This window comes from Heloderma suspectum, chromosome 4, assembly GCF_057233095.1.
Source record: "Heloderma suspectum isolate Gila_16-S chromosome 4, 16-S_ref, whole genome shotgun sequence".
In the NCBI taxonomy this organism is placed as follows: domain Eukaryota; kingdom Metazoa; phylum Chordata; class Lepidosauria; order Squamata; family Helodermatidae; genus Heloderma; species Heloderma suspectum.
Genome location: NC_139461.1, coordinates 240,017,792 through 240,039,446, shown reverse-complemented (window position 1 = coordinate 240,039,446; position 21,655 = coordinate 240,017,792). Strand labels below are relative to the sequence as shown.

General features: G+C 45.3%; 1 protein-coding gene across 2 annotated transcripts in view; it reads left to right on the top strand.

The window, feature by feature from the left end:
* Positions 1-21,655, top strand: part of LOC146348344 (copine-5) — a 191,247-nt gene that overhangs the window by 105,767 nt on the left and 63,825 nt on the right. For both annotated transcript variants that reach the window (XM_084848305.1, XM_084848306.1), the window contains 3 exons: positions 437-500; positions 11,816-11,919; positions 15,672-15,776. In XM_084848305.1, the coding sequence (XP_084704431.1) occupies positions 437-500; positions 11,816-11,919; positions 15,672-15,776 (273 nt within the window). The remainder of the gene's footprint in view (positions 1-436; positions 501-11,815; positions 11,920-15,671; positions 15,777-21,655) is intronic.

Genomic DNA, 21,655 nt, shown 5'->3' with positions numbered 1-21,655 from the left:
GCTAAGGATAGGTCTGAGGTCTGAAAAAGTTGAAGACTACTGCTGTAGAGCATAGAATCATAGAGTTGGAAGGGGCTATTTAGGCCATTAAGTCCAACCCCCTGCTCAGTGCAGGAATCAAGTTTAAAGCATCCCTGATGGATACATTGGTATGGAATGTTGGCTTTGGATATGGGAAACCCAGGATCAGAACTCCTGCTGGGTGGCTTTTGCTAAGCCAGTCTTATTTCAGCCAAACTACTCACAAAGTTATTGTGAGACTAAAGTGACACTCTGGACCCTTTAGAAACAGGGAGGTTATAACTGGAACAACAACAAAATGAATACATACATACACGTACTTAATACTGTATTGGGCTGATTGATAATGCCACCCAAGCCATCTCTTTTCTCCATCTCCTGCCTAGTTGTTCAACCATATTCTTTCTTCTTGCAGGGGGATTCCAGGGAAGAAGTGTGGCACCATCATCCTGTCAGCTGAGGAACTGGGTAACTGCAGAGTGAGTAATTCTCTGCTTTCTCAGCTTCTGGTCAGGTCATGGCTCCTGCAGAACATATCAGAAGAGCAAAGAAAGCTGCTATCTGCAAGTGTCTTGAGTTCAAAAGTTCAGAGTGCTCTAGGGCAGGGGTGTCAAACCTCTTTCAGCCCAAGGGCCAAATTCAAGTTCAGAGAAGCTCTCAGGAGCCACATTTCAGTGGTGGGCAGGGCCAAAGGCAGAAGGGGCAGGGATAAAAAGACCAAAAGTATCTGCAGTTTTTAGTTTAAAGCTTTTACTGCCAATAAAGAAGCCTTAGGAAAAGCATGTCCACCTTTTAGAATGGGGGAAAATGTGCAAAAAGCAGGAATCCACCAAACTATTGGCAGTTGGGAGAAAGGGGTTTGGCCAGGAGAAGGGGGCGTGGCCATCTGGGGAACCCTGGTGGGCTGGATTTGGCCCATGGGCTTGAGGTTCAACGCCCTGGCTCTAGGGAGCACCATAAAGTATAGGGTGTTGTCCTCTTTGAGTCCCACCCACCTTTATGCTGCATCAGGGTCGGCTGCATGATATTGCAGAGCACGATGAGAGAGTCCCCTCAGGTCCTGTTGCTTTGTGATCCTTGGCCACAGGCAAAAAACATGCCCAAGGAAGTGTTCTGTCCAACCGCTTCCTCATTTCAAAGGTGCTTATTAGTTGTGCTGGCCCAGATGTATGCAGTGCTAGCGCTCTGGAGATTGCTGCCTCCAGGAGCTGTGGAGCTGGCCTGCTAACTTTGTACGTGTCTAGACAGGCACATGGGGTAGCCAGTAGCATTGTAACAAGGTGGTAGCCCTTGGTTCCTCCCATGGCCGGCATCATATTTAAAGTGCACCTTGGGGGACCTTGCAGGAGGCCTTTGAACCTCAAGATGAGACAGTCTGTTGTAGCAATTGGATGGAACAGTAGGGCCTCAGCAGAGTGCTCAGTAGAATAGTTCTGCTGCAGAGAAAAAAACTGTGCAGCTCCAGGGAGCCATAAGGTTGCAACAAGAGCTTCCACTCTCTTCAGCAATGTATTGCTCTAGGGGGAGGATATTCCAACATAAGTTCAGCTTCTACTGGAGCTGACGGCCAAACACTCCCCATAACAGCTCTTAGAGCTCGAGCTGAGATTACAGCCAATGTCAGTGGCTAAAGTGTAGTCACAGCTGGAAGTGAAGAGTTCAGCTTTGTGCGAAAGGACAAACAAGGACAACCACCAAGAACTGATGAGTGTGTGAAAAGACTGTACAGAGAGATGGATTTGATGCCTAAACCATAAGGAATCTGGTGTGTCAGTAGAGGCAAAACACATCTGAATCGGTGCATAGGCCTGTATGGATGACTATCTCCTGTTGCAGTGGTATCACAGAATGTTTCATCATGGATGTTAGGGGGTTTCCCCCCCCACTGTGTGGTACGAAGTAAGCTGTCAGTTACATATCCACATATGGCATCATGTTGTAGCAGTTGCAGATAACAAAGCAGGAAAAAGCATCCTTATCAATGTTTTTGCTTACTTATTATCTGCACCTACGTCCATGGATGCAAACATGTGTCTGAAAATGTGGTGCTGGCACTATGTAATGGTCTAATATTCACAGTAAAAGGCACATGCAAAACCACCCCTCATGTGCATAACATGATGCATCAACAGGCCTAGGGGAAGCATAGCCATTCTGAGTGCCATTTTTTGGTAGAAAGGTAGGGTACAAATCCAATCAATTGATAAATAAGCTACAGTGGCATATATTGCAGAGAGGCAGCATGGTGTAGTGATTGAGAGACGGTGTGGGGTAGTGGCTGGAGTGTTGGACAAGGAGGCCTGGGTTCAAATCATCAGTAAGCCATGAAACTAACTGGGTGATCTGGGGGGAGTCATTCCCATTCTAACCTACCTCACAGGTTGTTGTGAGGATAAAAAAGAGAACACCCATGTATGCCTCTCTGAGCCCTTGCAGGAAGATCAGGATAACATGTAATGAATCAATCAATGACAGATGATGTTAGGCTTCCAGCCTGATGCCCTCCAGATGTTTAGACTACAACTCCCATCAACCCTGACCATCCTTTGATGTGGCTGGGGCTGATGGGAGGTGTAGTCCCAAACAACTGGAGGGCGCCAGGTTGGAGAAGGCTGTCATAAATCTACAATCTGAGGCCTATCACACTAGGCACATTTTTCTCTTCCTTTCTTAACACTGGAAGCATACCACTGGACACGTCCATCTATTGAAATCCTTCCCCTATGGCAGCCATCCCCAACCTAGTGCTTTCCAGATGTGTTGGACCACAACTTCCATCATTCTCAGCCAGCTTGGCCAACCTAGAGGAGAACCAGATTGGGGTGGCTGCTCTGGGGTCTTTTTCCCCAGCCAAGCTTCATCAGAAAGTGGCTTAAAGGGAGTTCTGAAGCTAGCCTTTACTGCAGAGGTTAATGGAGAAAACCCAGACTTCTTCCTTCAAAGGAAAAGCTCACCACATCGGGGTCGATGTTGTGAGCATTGTCAGTCATGAACTTGGGTTGTGAGGGAGACACAGACAGACAACTAGCAAGGCTATGCCTGAGTAAACCCAACAGTCATGTATCAGCTGCTCACTTCGGGGTTCAGCTCCTCTCCACTGCCACAACCAGCTTGCTGATGACACTGAATAGAACAAAACAGCACAGTTGGTGGGTATATCTTTCAAGAGAAACACAGGCCTGTCTAGACGGCAGCAAAGGCAGACTCTTTCATTCTCTTTCTCTCCCACATACAGAAAAGAACACAAACAGTATCACTGTGCTTTTCTCACCTCCTCTCACCCACATTTCTGACGTCTGCAAGAGGTGGGGTGGGGGGGGGGATCCAAATTTCTCTCCTACACAGACTAGCGCAGGTTTTTTCCCCTCTCACACACACTTTTATTGAATTCCCACAGTGAAGAAGAAATGCCTTACAAAACAACTCCTTTTCACATGGGTGCCCATGTGCCTGTCTTTTTGTGTGCAGAGTTGTGCAAATGGATACACCTAATACTCATATTTAAGTATACACACACTACTTTTCATAGCTCTCTTCTGCTTTTGCACACATGTGCACACCCACACAGTAGTTACGACATAAGATACTTGGGGAGTACTCTCTCATTAGCTCATAAACAGGAAACGCGCACACCCTTTCAGCTCAGTAGACAAACACTGTCTGGTTCGTGCATTCTGCTTCTGACACTAATGTCCACTCAGAATTTCAGGGGTGCGCTTGAATGCGTTCAAAGCAACCCACCATCTGTTGTGCTATAAAGAGAATTTAACACCCATTTCGATTGGAATGAACCGAGACACAAGCAATTAGCTCCACATGAGCCATCCTGCTGCCTGTGCTCAAAGTTGGCTTCACTCTTCCCCTTGCACTGAGGATACTGAGAAATGGGTGGTAGAGGTTTAGCTGAGCTTCTTCTACTCAGTGCCATTATTCCTTGTCAACATCACCCCATGGGTATCACGCAGCATCATGGCCTGAAAACATTGCCATGGCAGGATAGCCAGACCACAGGGAGATGTGTGCATCTGCATCAGGGAGGCAGAATACTGTTGTGGCTAGGGATGTCTGGATTTTGTGAAATCTGTCCCATGTGTGTTTCGTGGATTGTGCGGTGTCATTCATTCCAGCGTCCGTTCACAGATGGATTCAATTTTTTTTTGTTATGCAGAAAAATATGCGAATAATTTCATAAGAGGGTTCACAACAATTTATGTAATTGATGTTAGTATGTAACATTTATCGTATTGTCTCCCATTCCATTCAACTTTTTCCTGTATATATTTTCCAGTTGCAGCAGAAACGTGCATATTTTCCTTCGAATACATTCGCAGAAATTTCAGGGAAGTAAAAAAAAGATCGGAAAGTCCATGGACTCCACGCAGCCTGAGGAGGCTGGCACATAGCAGATTGTGCAGGTCGGATTCGTAGAAATCCGAACTCATTTTAGTCCATCTTGAATTTCTCCAGCATCCCTAGTTGTGACACACCCCTCCCACCAGGAGACATGTATCTCACCGGTGTGCATTGATTCCAAACCATGTAAAGGATAGGAACTTAGGAAGCTGCCTTATACTGAGTCAGTATAAGTCAGTCAGTCAGTATCAATCCATCTTGCCTAGTATTGTCAGTAGTGACTGGCAGCAGCTCTCCAGGGTTTCAGGCAGGATTTTTTCTAGGCCTACCTGGCTATGCCAGGGATTGAACCTGGGACTTTCTGCCTGCAAAGCAGGTGCTCTTCCACTGAGCTATGGCCCTTTCCTCTCTAGACTCATCCTCTGTCTAGAGAGGATGAGAAAGATGTGGTTTTCATGCCCTTGGCTTCCTCCAGGACAGGGGTGGAGAACATGTGGCCCTCCAGATGTTGGACTGCAACTCCCATGAGCCCTAGCCAGCATAGTCAATGGTGACGGATGATGGGAGTTACAGTCTGACAACATCTGGAGGGCCACACGTTCCCCATCCCTGCTCTACCTGTTCACTGTTGCTCCCCTCCTGGAAGTATCTGAGCACATTGTTTTCACTGGGCCCAGTCATGAGGACAGGAGGGAGCTGTCATTTCCTTGATATGGGTCTCATGACTAACAATGGCTCTTATGCAAGGTTCCAGGTCAAGCCTGATTCTTTGGCCTGAACAACAGAAGGTCGTCGCTTGGTGCTGTTCCCTGTCACAAACTCACCTTGTTTTTGCCAATGCCTTGTCCCAACCCAGCATTGGCTCATCTCACTCTTGACTAGGGATGCTAGAGAAATCTGCTGTGGACTCCAGTGAGATCAGATTCCCAAGAATCCAACCTGTAGAGTCCATAGCAGACCAGCTCCATTACTTGCATATTCTCTGGATTTTGTGCAGGGTCATCTTCTGGCTTTAAGAAAGGCATGATATGCTAATAGTGGCTGCCGTTAGCCTATCGTGGGAAAACTACCACTGTATGCATTTTTATGGCATTTACAGCCATAAAGCACTTACCTCCACATAAATTGTAGACATAACGTGCCTACTTCTACATAGATTGTGGCCATAAAACACTTTACAGCTGCAATTTACGTAGAAGAAAGTGCTTTACAGCTGCAAATGGTGTAAGATATGCAAATAAGACTCCCCGCAAAATCTGGCAGGCAAATCAGGGCTACAGGAAAATCTGGTAAGTTACAAGCAGCCCAGATTTCCCCATGGTGGACCCTCCCCTGGACCGGACATTGGGGGATTCTCCCATCCCTTCTCTTTACCTTGCTACCTCACTGCCTCAGCAGGAGTCAGAAAAGTAGGGACAGACAGATCAGTCTGTTTATGGTCCATGTCAGTTTTGCATCTGTTCATTCATGTGTCCGTTTTGTTCTATTTCCATATTAATGTGCAGCGTTTTTTCTATTTATTTACAAAAATCTGCATGAAAACTTGTATATCAATACATATTTAAGTACATATTTTTGTACATATTTTCTCTCAGAGTACACATTTATAAATGTATTTTATCTGCATACATGCATTTCTAAACATATTTTATCCTAAAATATATTTTAAAAATGGATTTTGGTACATTCTTAAACCAAGACCTGCATTGCAAACTTCCAGTCTGGGAAGTGCATACCAGGTCAGTTTGCATCAGAATTCACAAAGATAAAATTCTTCAAGCATCCCTACATGGCAGTATTTTATTGCCAGGGGACATCCCTGAAGAGCTCATGGGAGGCCAGCCCTGCACAGTTGCTGGCATCTGTGGACTAGGGTTGTACGAGTATTTCATTTTGATTTGCTTTTACTTTTAATTTGCCCCATTCACAGCCCCAAATGCAAACACAAATGGGAATGCACTTTTCAGGGAAAGCTCACATGTTCCTGAACTTGCATTTGCATTGCAAAAAATGTGCTAAAAAAAAAAAAAGTGCACTTTTTAAATAGGCACTTTAAAAAAATTACACATTTCATGCTTGAGTCTGTGGGGAGACTGTGCACACTTTGGGTGCGCACTTTCAAAAATGCATATTGAAATGCGCACTTTTCCTGTTCAAATGAAAAGAAAAACAGATTGCCATCGGAAATGTGAGTGGAGAGGATAAGCTTCAAGGTGGAACTTGGAGAAACTCAGCAAGTGATTGAAAATCACTGATTTTGCCATCCCCGCTGTGGACTGGGGAGGTCAAGAGCTGATGCCCAAATAAATACCATGTGAACATGCTTGATGTCCACAATAGCCAGTTTCTTTACTCTGGGGTGGGGGAGCGTGTGAACCTTCGCTGGCCAAGGTATTAGGTGCCCTGGTACCTTCCTGAGAGTGAAGGGGGGTGGTGGTGGTGGTGGTGGATATGCTGTCGCTTTTCGAGGGGTGGCCACCAAGGCAGAAGTGACACACTGAATGCTGCTTTTGGCCTGGATGACAATGCTCTTGGTCACCACTCCAAAAGCAGCATGGAGTGTACCACATCTGATCTGATGGGCAGCCCATGTAAAGTGACAGCATGCCCTCAGACTTCTGTACCATTGCCCTTTGACTGTGGGCCCAGATCAGAAGCAGCATCTTTCTCTCTTTTAGGCCACTTTGGGCTTGAGCACTGTCACTTCTTGTGTACATTTGCCCAGGGAGCCATGCTGTTCAGGGTAAGAGCTGCACAAAGGAGAAAAACAACAGAGGGTCTTGTGGCACCTGAAAGAGTAACAGATTTATTCTCGCAGAAGCTGTCATGGACTATAGCTCACTTCATCAGATTCATGGAGTATTATGGAGAGTTTCATACAGTACATGTGGTGGAGGTGGGGGGGGGAATTGTAAACAATGGGTCCAGAAGGAAATGAAATGCAAAAAGGAGGGATGTGCAAATCAGCAAAACTTGAGCTCACCAGAGTTCTCTGAATTCCATCTCAAAGCTTGTTCTGACTCAAGCCCATATCAGATTGCAAGCTTTGTTTTTTTTCTTTTCGCATTAAAATCTGTGCGTATTTCTGTGCATATCCTTCAAATGTACGCATCAATTGTGCACATTTTTGAAACATGCTCATTTTGAAATACACACATTTTTTAAATGTACACATTTTGAAGTACATGCATTTTTGAAATGTACACATGCTGTCAAACTTGTTTTTTGTTCGTGAATCACATTGCAAGCTTGGAAATTTATGGACTTTTACTGCAGATCATGTGTGTTCAGTCCAGAAGGTGCGAACTGGGTAAAATCCTGACCAAAAATGAACTGAAACACATTTCTCATACTTCCCTAGTAAAAAGTGACAATCACATTATTGACAGCGGTCATTCACAGTGCAGTTGCTGCTGGTAACATGAACATTCTGGCACTAAGTAAGCCAATTAATACATGCAGTGTGATCTTTAAAAATCCTTTATCCAGATTTAAGCCTGTAGTGATAGAACTGAACCTGTCTCTTGCTTTAATCTCCTTTTGAAGTTTCACTGCTCCACAATGGCCACTTTAAGGTCAGTGACAGAGTATCCCGAGAGGTTGAAGCATTCTCCATGGATTTTTTGAATATTGCCATTTCTGAGACTTCGTCCATGTATCCTTTTCTGTAGAGACTTTCCTGTTTCCTCTATGTAGACTGCAGAAGGGCATTCCTGACAGAAGAAAGCAAATGCGACATTGGAAGATGAACAAGTGAATGACCCTCTTTTTGTGGGTGACGTTATTCGGCCCTCTAATAGTGTTTCCAGAGTAGATATGGGGACAGAGCTGGCATCTGGGCTTGATGCAGAGTCTGGTCTCTGTATTTGTATCCTTGCTATGTGGCTTTCTATTGCTGGAGGCTTGATACAAATCTTTTATGGGCTATAGTCCATGAAAGGTTATGTCAGAATAAATGCATTCGTCTTTAAGGTGCCACATGACTCTTTGTTGTTTTGGCTGCAATAGACTAGCACGGCTCCCCCCTGGAAACTGTTACTGAGGAGAAAGTGATCCAACTCTGTGGCTGAGCACCCTCATCACCTGAGAGCCTTTTACAATGCAATCCTAAATATGTCTACTCAGAAGTAAGTCCAGTTGAGTTCAATGGGACTTACAGGTAAGTGGGTATAGGATTGCAGCATCTACTGTAGACCATCTTTCTTCACTGAACACTTTCTTCCATATTTCCATTTCCCACTCCCTTTTACTCTCCACTGTGGTCCCCAAGGAGATTGTGCTATTAACCATCCCAGGAGGCATCTTCTAGAGCCAATCTTAAGAACATAAGAGAGCTGTGCTGGATCAGACCAAGGGTCCATCGTGTCCAGCATTCTCTTCACACAGTGGCCAACAAGCTGCTGATGGGCACCCACAAGCAGAACATGAGTACATCAGCATCCTCCCACCCATGTTCCCCAGCAACTGGTGCACATAGGCATACTGCCTCTGATGCTGGAAGTAGTGTATAGCCATCAGGACTAGTAGCCATTGATCGTCTTTTCCTCCAGGGATTTGTCTAGCCCCTTTTAAAGCCATCCAAATGGGTGGCCATCACTACATCTTGTGGTAGCAAACTTCATAGTTTAACTATGCGCTGTGTGAAGAAGTACTTCCTTTTATCTGTCCTGAATCTCCCACCAATCAGCCTCATGGGATGACCCCAGGTTCAACTTTTATGAAAGAGGTAAACAAATGTCTCCCTATCCACATTCTCCACACCATGCATCACTTTGTACACCTCTGTCATGCCTCTGCTTACTTGCCTTTTTCCCCCAAGCTAAACTCTTACCTGAACCAGTAAAGACAATGGGCCAGAATCAGGAGAATGTGGAGACTTGTATGTACTTCACTGTGCCTGAGATCAGGGGCTGTTAATAACGTTATTCCTCCCCCTGCTGTATCAGCACATTCTGTCATCCCGTGTGGATTTTCCTCTCCAACCACCTGCTATTCTGCTATAGTCACTAGGATTACTGGTGCTAGCATGGAAAACTGATGCTTTCCAAGCTCCCTTTACTGAGCATGAACATGTTCACATTAAGTGGGGTCAAGGCAGCCGCTTCATGTTCAAAAGAGTCAACCTGCCACTACGCTGGATCTTTGCCACCTTTGAGCTCTGCAACCCTTATTTCTGATCTGCCTTTCCCTAGTGCTTTTCAGCTTAGGATCTCAAAAAGCACTGAGCAGTTGTTAACAAACCATAATGCCACATCGAGATGGGGAGATGGGAACAAGGAGAAGAGGGGCTTGCCCAGAAGCACACCACAGGGCAATAATAACACCTGGAGTGGAGTTTAGACACCCTGGTTGCCCTCACTCTGCTTTGCTCTTTAAGCTGTGTTCCTCCCTTTCACTCAGCTACAATGGTGTCCTTAGAAAGATTAAATGCTTACATGCACATGGTGAGTCACTGGTTTCCTGCTGAAGAGGGACAGCTGCTTACTGCCTGGAGCAGCACAAGCTGGGAATTTAACAGAGAAACTGAAGGATTGTGCATTGAGTTGAAATCACAGGGTATAAGGTTTGATGCTAACCTACTTTGGCTCCCTTTTGTGACTGCCTGCTGCTGGAGAAAGTCTTGTCTAGTACCAAGATCTCGGTTGAGTTTTCATCGCAAACATGGCATTTCTAGCCACATGGTAGCCCTCAGTCCTTTCACACTGGCTCAGCATTGACACCAGGCTCATTCAAATGAGCAAGTTTGCCTACTTCATCCTCATTCTTAAAGGAGCATGGGCTGTGAGTACAGCACCACGTCTTGATGTGTGTCTGGAGATTTACACAGACAAGGCTGTTATTTCTTTCACATTGGGATAGCTTGCCACTTCTGTTTCTGCTGCACTGTGGGCAGTGTAGTATAAATGGATGATCCAGGCATGGCATAAGATGCGTTGCATGTACTCAAGTGTAATGGTGTGTGTCTGACGATGCCAAACTGGATAGTGTAGATTAGAAGGGGGAAAAGGATTTCTACAGAGATGGATCATGACATCCCCTATAGTGGCTCACTCAGATGAAACCATGGAGAACTTAAACCGAACCATCTCCAGGGCCCTCTGCATCACAAATGCATGCATAAGTATCTTGCTTAAGCTGCTGAACTAATGTGTGGCTCCATGGCTAAGAGTGTGATGGCTTAGCTGCTCTGGTAATGCTGTGATCCAAGGGTGGTAAGGCTAGCCAGAAGCCACCTGGAAGCGGTCCTCATTAAGGGCATTGTTTCCGCCCTTAACGGAAACATTATTTCCTATTGTTTCCGCCCTCAATTATCATAAGCCTCTGAACTCAGAGGCTTACCATCACCCTCATCCTCCCACTTTGCATTTTTGCTAGAAGGGTTTTTTTGCCTGTCTTGCTGGAGTGTTTTAGAGGGGGAGGGAAGGAGACTGGAGACACCTCAGGATAGCTCATATCCTGGGCTGTCCAGTCTCCTCCCCTCCCTGCCCACCAAAATGCCCCCTTTCCTCATCTTCCAAGGTCACATTCCCAACCTTGGAGAGCAGCCAGAGAGGATATTTCCACATCAGTTGTGAGGGGGAAGGGGGTCAGAGTGCGGATCTGCCCCCCCACACACACCCTGAGGTTAGAGCTCTGTCTCCAATCTGGGAATCTGAAATCTGGGAATCTGTGGCCCCTCATAAACCATGATATGCACCTCAGGTCCTCAGAATTCCTGATTATAATGTAAGGAATGGTTCTGATGGTGGCAGCACTATCTGACCAATGTCCAAGCTAAATATTAACAAGGATTCATGACATCATTGAATCTATGCCATTTGTGGGATGCTGTTCCAATCAAGATTTTATGCATTCACAAAGCAGCAAATATGTGAACCTTTTTTTTTAAGTCCATACCCCCTCACCAATAACAAAAGCAGGTAAACCCAATATAATACTAAGAACCTAGGTTGATTTAACCTCCCAAAACCCAAAAAGTGTATTGGATCATTTGCCTAATACAAAAATAATCAACCAAACCCTAGCTTCTACAGAGAGCAGTGTTTAAAGCTTGAGTGCACCTACCAGAAATTGGGGTGGGGTGGAGGGATGCTTAAGTGCCACAATCAAATGAGTGCTAACGTAAGTTTTTAAAAATCTAAATTCTTAGTTGCAATATTACATTATTAGGTGCCTAGGTGACCAGCTGCTCTGGATTTTCCTAGCTTTGCACCTTGCTGTTCCAGTCCGTTCCATTCATTATCTGTCAATGTAAATTTCCTTCAGTGATGACCTTAACTCCCTCTCCTTCCACTTCCCATTGAACTAGTTTCAGCCCTGGCTTCTTCTGCTGTATGCCTCTCCTCCTTACTATATGCATGAAGGAGTTTCTTAATATTGCTCTGTTAGTTCAGCAGCATAATTTATAGACAACAATATGTTTTCTGCTTCCAATTCCAAGGATGTGGCCACCATGCAGTTCTGTGCCAACAAGCTGGACAAGAAAGATTTCTTTGGAAAATCTGACCCCTTCATGGTTTTCTACAGAAGTAATGAGGACGGGACGTAAGTACAAGTGTTTTTGCTCTTGTGGCAGGAGGTTTGCCCATATCACAACAGAGTTTGCTTTGGTAGCCTGGAGTGAAATGTTGTTCCAAGCAGTTTTTAATTAAGAAGCATTAAGCATTTATCTTGATAAAGATTTTCCTTGGAATACACTGGGAACCATAGCCATTGTGCAGCTGTCCTCTTTTTTTCATCTGTTTAAGGTGTATGCAACTGTAGACCAGGGGTGCGGAACTTCTTTCAGCCCGAGGGCCAAATTCCATTTCAGAGAAGCTCTGGGGGGCCACATTCCAGTGGTGGGTGGTACTGAAGGCAAATGTGGGTTGGGCCAAAAGGAAAAGGGTGGGGTCAAAAATGCAGCATAATTTGGCTTACAGCTCTTCCTACCAGTAGCTAAGCCTTAGTAGCTAAGCCTTAGCCGAGGCATCTCAACCTTTTACACTGGTGGTGGTTGGGGGAGGGGGGAGAACTGCACAAAAGCTGGGAAAGCAGGGGAGGGGATGAGGCCAGGGCGTAGCCATCTGGTGGACCCCAGAGGGCTGGGCTAGGGCCCCAGACAGGCCAGATTTGGCCCACAGGCCTGATGCTCAACACCCCTGCTATAGACATATAGGCCATCCTCTGGCTCCAAACAATTTAAGCAACGGGCAGTGGAGGCTGGTGGCTCTGATGTCAGTGGGGCAGTGAATCCATTCAAGGTTTCATTCAGAACTTGGATAGCCCCTTTGGAGTTCTGATTGAAATCCAGAGCAGATGCACTGCCCCGCTGCCATCAGAGCCACCAGCCTCCACTGGCAACAAGGGAACAACAGTTGAACTGGGATGCCCAGAGGACTCCAATAAATGACATACAGGAGCATCTCCTGAGTAAGGACTGGTAAGGATGTTGCTAGCATAGTGATGATTATCTAGCGCATGCTTACTAATAATGACTTTAGGGTCTTATGAAATCAGTAGTACGCTTCATATTGTTGTAAATCAGCCTCATATGTTAACAAGTCACCTGGTAGCCATAGTTCACAAGAAATTCTACACAGGTGAGTGAGTGGGCTTGCAGAAGAGGGATGGATCTTTCCATCCCTCCTCAGCTAGCCTGGTCCACTTCCATGCTGGTGGAAGGGAAGCTATTTTCTCCACAGCCACTGCAAAAATACAGCAGATTGATGGAGGAGGGATGGATTGCTGTGTCCCTCTCCTCAAGTCTGCTTGCCAAGAGGCTTGTATTCTGCATTTTCCTAGCCACAAAGGAGGGGACTTCTCCCCCATGGCCAGCACAGAAGTGCAGGCTGCTGGCCTCTTAGTAGGTAGTACTTTTTTCTTTTCTTTTTTTGGTACACTAGTAACTTTTGTGTGCTTTTTTTATAAGGCTGTTTTAGTAGTGCATCTTCCATTGCAAGCCCATGGAGAGTATGATACATTATATAGTTTTATTTTATTTGTACACCACCCTGAGATCCTAATGATATAGGGCGGGATATAAATGTTAAAAATAAATAAATAAATAAATAAGTGTGGACACCTTGGCTTAAACATTTTTACCTAGAATTCTAAAAATGTGAGCATTTTGCATACTTGTAGAAGAATCATCACTCCTGGGGAATACTGTAAAAAAAAGGTAAGGTGAGAAGGAGCATGAATATGGAGGAGAGAGTATTAAATTCAGTCAGGATGGGAAAGCACTTTTCAGCATTCTGATCTTTATAAATGTTATGTGCTGTTCTGGGAGAAATTAATCCATCTTTGCTCATCCAGTTTTGCAATTTTAGCAGTACTAAAAAAGCAAATGATGGGCAGTTGACCTGGTGTGCCTTCCTTCTGGGCCTACTTACACTTGTACAGAGTCACTAAGGGTGCAAACCTATGCATGTTTCAACTAAAAAAAGTCCTACAAGTCCCACTATTTCCAGCAGAGGCAACATGCATAGGATTGCACCCGAAGACATTATTCCTTCAAAATCATTTCTCCTGTGCAGCTCAAGTAAGCAGATACATTAAGGAACTGGTTTATTGGAGCTTTCAAATTTGCTTCTCGATATGGGATAAAAGAGAGTCCAGCTCTCTACGTGCAGTGGTTTCCAAAGTCATTTATTTATATGTTCTATTTAATTCAACAGAACAGAGACTGGGTAGTGGTTGCTCATAATAAACTTTAAAAGGCACTAGCAGTTGAGAACTGATCAAGATAGTCCTCCTCTTGATAGTTATAAATCAAAGCCAAACTCTCCTTGGAATACACCTGTACTGGAGATTTCAAAGACCTACTGCCAGCTAGGGTAGATAACCATGAGTTAGACAGATTAATGGCCTGATTCAGCAACCTAGTTTGTGCAGTCACTGTGGGTTAAACAAACCACGGTCGCTTCTTTAAGCCATGGTGTGTGCCGGTGTCATTTCCCTAATCACCCACCTGGGCACAACTTGTTGCGTCTTCTGAACCCAGGCAGCATGGCTTGTTGGAGGGTAAAACAACCCTCAGATAACCCATGGGCTCTTTGGGAGTTATTTGAAGGTTGTTTCCCTCTCCAACAAGCCATGCTGCCCAGGTTTGGGTGCCATGACAAGTCACGCCTGGGGGGGGGGGGTGATTAGGAAAATGGCACCCAGCAGATGCCACAGCTTAAACAAGCTATCATGCCTTGTTTAACTCATGGTAATCGTGCAAACAGTTCTGTTGCTGGAGGTGGGGAGGAAGAGAGAGAGAGAAAATGGTGTGTGTGTGTGTGTGTGAGCGAGAGAGAGAGAGAGAGAGAGAGAAGTGGTGGCCCCATCCACTTTTGGCTCCAACCATACCCACTGCCTGCTTCAGCCCCTGGCCACAGCCAGCTTGCAGGACCTGACAGATTAGTCTTAAGGGAATGTGGCTCCTGAGAGGAAAAAAGTTCCTCCCCCCTGCTTTAGGGAGTATGCTTTTATTAATGTATTTATTTGTAACATTTATACACTACCTTATCTTCTAAAAAGCCATCAACAACTGTGTACAGCCATTTAAAACAATACAACTGTAAAACAATAAGAATAAAAACTTTAAAAATTGTAAAAGATTAAATTACACATTTAAAGGACTAAATTGAAAAGTTGTGTCTTTTCACCCTTTCTAAAAGCCAAGCGAATGAGGGCCAATTGTAGTTCTTGAGGGAGTGCATTCTATAGTTTGAGAGCAACACAGAACAGTGCCTTTTCATGCATGCCCAATGAATGACCCTCTGTGGGTAATGGTGCTATCAAAAGGCCATTTCCTGCAGATCATAATGCCTGGACATGTTCATACTGAGACAGGTGGTCCCTTAGATAGCTTCCCCCCCACACACACACATCTTCCTAGTTGTTTTTACTGGTGAACAGTATGATTATTCCACCGTCAGCTAGTCTACCCTCACCTCCTAATACATAGGAACAGGATATTGCACTACTGGTGCAGGAATTGTGTTAGAAAAAGTATAGTTCTAGGCGAAAGTAGAGTTCTATCCTCTATGAAGGATATTTGTTTCTGTTTGCTAATAGTGGATACAGGAGGTGCTTATTCCTGCTGCATGTGTTCAGAGAATGCCAGCTTTTACAACTACTAAAGCAATCCATTTTGGTCTTGACCCAACCCTGGATCAGTATTCCCCTTTGGTTGTCTAGAGAATCATACTTCGGAGACAGTAACTTAATGAGGTTTTCGTCTTCATTATTCTTCACTGCCAACCTAAGGCAGGCTCGGGGGGCTATGGAATAATCCATAACTATACAGGCCTTTTGTATTCTGCCAGATTTACCATCTGCCACAAAACGGAAGTGGTGAAGAACACTCTGAACCCGGTATGGCAGTCCTTCACTATCCCTGTGCGAGCCCTGTGCAATGGAGACTACGACAGGTACCGGCTCCATAAAACAAGACTCAACTTAGACAGCTGGGTTTGTGTGTCCATGAGAGGAAATGGAGGGGAGGTGTTAAAGGAAATCAGCACTGTGCCAACACTTAGATCCATCAAAATGTCATACACGCCCAAAATGTATTAAGAGCTCTCACACAGGCTTCTCTGCTTTATTTATCACCCTCCTCTGAGGGATTCTTCCCATCCACCCTTTCAAGTCTACAGCGGATACTAATACTTACAACCTTTCTACACGAGGCTTTTATTGTCCGCTCCTGATTCCTCACTCATGGTAGTTTGCGGGTCTTTTACATGATGTTGTTGTCCTCCAGAGCTTCTCCCGTGCTTTGCAACCATTATCACATTTTGTTTCCTAATGAGGAAAGTCTGGTATATCTCTGAATGGCATCATAAATCCTAGTGTATTTCCACAATTCCACTATACCATAGTGCCACCTAGTAGTTGAGTAATGGAACATATAGAAAAGCAGAGAAAGAAACCCCCTGGAAAAAAATGTGTGAAGGAGTTGATCTTAATTCCCCAGAGAACCTGGAAGCAAAGACTTGGTAAAGGTGCAGGTTAAAAGCCTCATACAGAAAAGCCCTACATATCATGGGCTGGTACCATGGCTCTGTAAAAACACTTCCTTCAAAACAAAGTGTCACTCTGAATACCAAGTGCTGGGGGGACACAAGGCACTGTTGCCTTCAGGCACTACTTTTGGGTTTCCTGGAAGCATCTGGCCGGCCACTGTTGGAAGCAAGATGCTGTACTCATGATGGTCTGTTCAAATACCCCAGAATCAATTCATAGCTTATGATCCTGATTTGTTAACAAACCACAGTTTAATGTAATCAAAATTTCCCCAATTCAAATGTCACCAAGTTGTGCCTGTTCCTGCATCCCCACCCTGATCATTTGATGGTTTCCCAACTTTTTTTGTGGGGGGTTTCCCCACTCAAAAAGATTGAAATGCCTTTCCTAAGGCTTGGTTATTGCAATGTGGCCCTCAAGAGCTTCTCTGGAATGGAATTTGGCCCTCAGGCTGAAAAAGGTTCTGCACCCCTGTGCTAAACCATAGTTTAGTGTGACATGTGAGCCAGGCCACTGCCTCGCTGTCCCAGAGCTCTGAAAGCTGCAGGCAGAGCCTCTGGATCTGGCAACCTTTTTAGAGGCAGACTTGCCTGGGTAAGTCTGGTTTGTCACATTTTGATAGCCTGAAAAGGCCAAGGCTGCACCGCCTGCAAACAAACCTATTTGCTGGTATGAATTGATTTTTTTGTGGTTCCTTTCTTTGGCCTGCCCACATGACAATCTGACAACCACCACTTGTAGAAGGGCCAAACAGGTTGTTTCCTTTCTGAGCCTATTAGACACCTCAGTGTTCAGACAAGAAGAAGTTCATTGGGTTGCCTCAGGTGAGGGGCCATGACACAGTGGTAGAGCACCTGCTTTGCATGCAGGAGGTCCCAGGTTCAATCCTCAGCATCTCCAGGTAGGGCTAGAAAGAAATCCTGCCTGAAACCCTGGAGAGCTGCTGCCAGTCAGTGTTGACGGTACTGGGCTAGATGGAGCAATGGTCTGAGTCAGTGTGAAGCAGCTTCCTATGTTCCTGTGACTACCCTTAAAACCAGGTGCATGGGAAGTTGCCCAACCAGCACTTTTGCTGCAACAGCAGATGGAAGGGATGCTCTGTTCCTAATGCTGCTGTGGTGGGTGCTTCCGTGAACAGAAAGGGACAACAGAAGAACAGGGAGAGAAAGAGAGAGAGAGAGAGAGAGAGAGATGCTATTGGGGAAGAGGCAAGGAAGGAAGGACCAGGCGACAACCTTGCATGGGAGTCCAGGAGACAGAGCAGGTTAGGAGCCAGCAAGAATGAAGATTGTAAGTCAGGAATATCAGTCACTGGAACTTGGCCCTGGACTCAGTCTCAGCCAGAGACTTCAGCAGATAATGGTTTGCTTAGCATGCAGGGCCAGCGTCAAGAGTAGGCATGGCTGGGCACCTGCTGAGGGCCCAGACCCCAGCCAGGGCCCACTGACTTTCAGCCCCTGGACTTTCTCCTCTTCACCATTGCAACCTCCTTGTTCACCTGCCTCTTGCTCTGGCCCAGACAATGGTGGTGGTGAGAAAGAGAAGCGGTAGATGCTACTGCCCACTTGCTCACTGGCTCCCTGCCAGTCAAGGGGGCCATCTACATGGCACCACTTTCAACCTCCACTCCGTCTTAACTGCACAGCATTGCAGCTGCAAATTAGCTTCTGCTGTGTTACATGCGTGTTTTACTGCAAACTTCTCCAACGGGAAAATCCACCATGCCCTGACACATAGCCGTTGAAGCGCAGTAAGCTGTGGCAGTTGTGCTGCCCCCTTTTTTTACCATTATATTTAAATGCACAGCTGCACAGGCACATGAGGGCGGGGGTGCAACACTTTGGGGTTTAGTGGCTGTTTTGTATTTTAGGGGTTCTTTTGTGTCCATCGGTTCCTTGTTTAGCTGTTCCCCAGCCTGAGACTCTCGTGATGGTTCCCCAAGGTGTGTGGCCTTGAGAGGTATGTGCCTACCTATCATTCCAAAATGGTGGCTGGAGCGAAGTTAGTCCTGGACCTTCTGCTCCCCCGCCGCTTGCTCAGTGACTCCAAAACAGTCATTGTAAAGATACGAAGCTGCGAAGGTGCGTGAAAGTGTGGTTGAAGAAATGAGCACACTTCCCCATGCTTCTGTAATTGTGCAGCCCGGGAGGAACGGGGAGGAGTGAAGGGGCATCACAGAGTGACACAAGCGCTAGGCACGCCTACCACACGCCCACCACAACATGCGAAGTCAGTTCAGGGAAGGGACAGATAGCTCGCAACCATGGGAAACCTGCAGCAAGCCAAGAACATTGCAGCAAAACGTGTCTTTGGAAATCTGCATTTTCCGGGTGACAACCATGGTTAGGCTGCAAAGTGGTGACTGCATCATATGTCCCGAAGGACCTTGAATCACAGCGTCCATGGAGTAAATGGCTGTGTAGATGGGGCCAAGCAAGCAAGTGGTAGCGATGATGATAAAGAGGATAAGGAGTAATAACAGCTGGTGACAATGGTAGTGAGAAGGTAGCCTCACTGAGGGAGGGGCCTGCTGAGGGTGTCCTGCACAAGGGCCCTCAGCAACCTGGAGCTGGCACTGTTTGCTTGGCTGTAGAAATGGGGAGGCAGGGCAAAGAGGCTCCCTCAAAGTTTAATGAGGAAGTAAGAAAGGTTTGTCGGACCAAAAAGTTATTTTAAAATATGTATTTATTTATTAAATTTTCTTTCAGGCAATAGAGGCAAACAGCAAACAAATACCCATAGGCCTTTAGTTTCAAAATTGTTAATCCATATAGTGAGAGGGCTGATCTCTACAATAATAGATAAGACATCCTTCGAACCTCTCAGGATCTTGATTCCTATAGGTCATCCCAATAAGACTGAGGAGTTCTGTGATTTACTTCAGGTTCAGGAGGGCAAAAGATGGAAGAGGAGGGCTTTATTTTAAACATTAAGCATGGAAACTTTTCATAGCTCAATGAACTTCATGCTGTGTTCTGTAGTTCAGGACACATCCAGAAATACAGCGACATTCCCCCCTTTACCTGGCTGGGGACTTAAGAAAATCTGAAGTCTTGGAGCTCAGATCTGTTCTAAATTAGATGGCTCTTGTTCTGTCAGCATCACTGAGGAGGCAAAAGTGGAGGTGGTGATGAGAGCGAAGTATCTCTTGGGAAGGCTGCTTCCTCCTCACAGATGGAACAGAAATGTACTTAAGGGGTGATTGATGGATGGAAATGAACCGAAAGGCCTGGGAAAGGTCTGATTGTAGAAGCCCCCGTGATGGATTATCTGTTATATTCACAAAAGCCACTAACACTCCGATGCCTAAATCTGCAGAAAAGGTCAGAAGCAATTGAGGAGAGACGGTCTTGCTGGTGGGAGATTGACAGTCATGTTAATCAGAGTAATAAGAGCACCTTGTACATAGGCATGCCAATTACAGGAAGAATGATTGGGCCCATTATGCAGTGCTGTATACTCTTCACTCAGCTTGATGTTGTCATAAAACACAATATCACCCACTCTGTGTATCTGGTGTGTTTACATTTGCTTGCATGAGACCCGAGCTTTAATTGTAGCTTGGATCAGTGTGAACTCTACAATATTTACTGTTGATTAGAAGCTCAGCCCTGCTGCTCATGTACAAAGTAATTTTCACATCACTAGTTCCTGATGATAAAATGCAGCTATATACTGTACAGACCTCCATATAAATCAAAAGAGGGAAAGTTTGTCTTCCCTACCCCTCCACTGGTGAAGAGGATGATAGCTTCTGGGGGAGAGCAGAAACAAACAACACAGTCCTATACACGTCTACTCAGAAATAGGTCTGGTTGTATTCAGGGGTGCTTACCCCATGGTAAATGGGAATAGGATTGCATCTGAAGACACTGTACTGGGGACCTGGCCCCATATTTATTTTGTTCCTTGATGAAGAGTTTGTGTAATTTGGAAACCACATTCTCTTAAATCAATAAAAGGCATGACCTCATATTTTTGCTCACATTCCCCAGAAACAGGGGCTGACAGCATATTGCAGCTCCCAAAAATGCTTTGCCTTCTCCTTTTCTTTAATCCAAGTCCTTGGAACTCTTTTTCTTTGCTTGGACTTCAGAGATTTCAAAGCAAATGGATCAAATAATATTCATCTTTCAATTAAAACCAACAAATAGAGAACTCTGTATGAGTATTGACCCTCTGGACATATTTTCCTAGGTTTCAGATGACCTAGTTGTATCTTTGGATGATTCTTGTCCACTGCAGAATGTGGCCAAAGGTGAGCCTTCAGGGAAGTGGAACTGAAATTGATACTCCTTACTTCCCCATTGCTAGAATGACATAACAAATCTAAAAACTGAGCCATTTGTGTGTATACAGTTCCATCCTCAAAGTATTTTCAGTTTAGTCAAGTTTCAGCATCTTTAATCTGTGACCAAATTTAGCAATGCACTGAAAATCTAACCATTCTGGAGGTGGGCCTAATGGTCCCTGATCAACATAACTGATCAGAGCCCTTTCATAAACCCCAATGAAAGCTCATCCTCCCGCAACTGTCACCACCACCAGCCATTCCAGGAGGTTTTACAGAGGGAGAAAAGAGGGGAAAGGACAGCCATTCTGACAGCCCTGCTGAAAGACTACTTCATTTTCCTCTTCCCTTCCCATCCCTTTTTCCATTTAGACTGTAAGCCTGCAGGCATGGAGCATCTTGTTTTCTGATTGTGTGCAAATCACACCAGGAGCCTTTTTGGCTGAGGAGTGGAATAAAAATACTTTGCATTTAAAAAAAATACACAAGCTCCCCGGGGATACTGCTGTTCCATGGGCATTTGTCATGGTAAATAGCTGACATGTGAAGGTATGGCAAGGTCACAATCCTATGCATCTTTAGACAGAAAAAAGCCCTACAACTCCCAGCATTCCCCAATGGCTGGGGAGTGCTGGGAACTGGAGGACTTTTTTTCTGCCTAAACATGCATAGGATTGCACCTGTACAACATGCATCGCCAAACGCTTCGGGATATATGCTGGATGGGTCAGTCAGCCAGAATTGGCTGCAACTCCTTGGCACCTGTCCACTGTATTTTAGGAGACTCACCTCTCCACTCCACACCTTATGCATTGATGGCGGCAAACATGCCATAAGAAGAAAAAAAGTGGCCACAAAATCCTCTTGTAACAGTTGTGTTGGTATAAGGGCTATGATAGCTTAATCTCTCTGACTTTGGCATTTACCCTGAGGGCCAAACCAGAAATGTGTGTGCTTGCTAAAACCCGATTTGGCTATAAAGTGGAGGTGAGG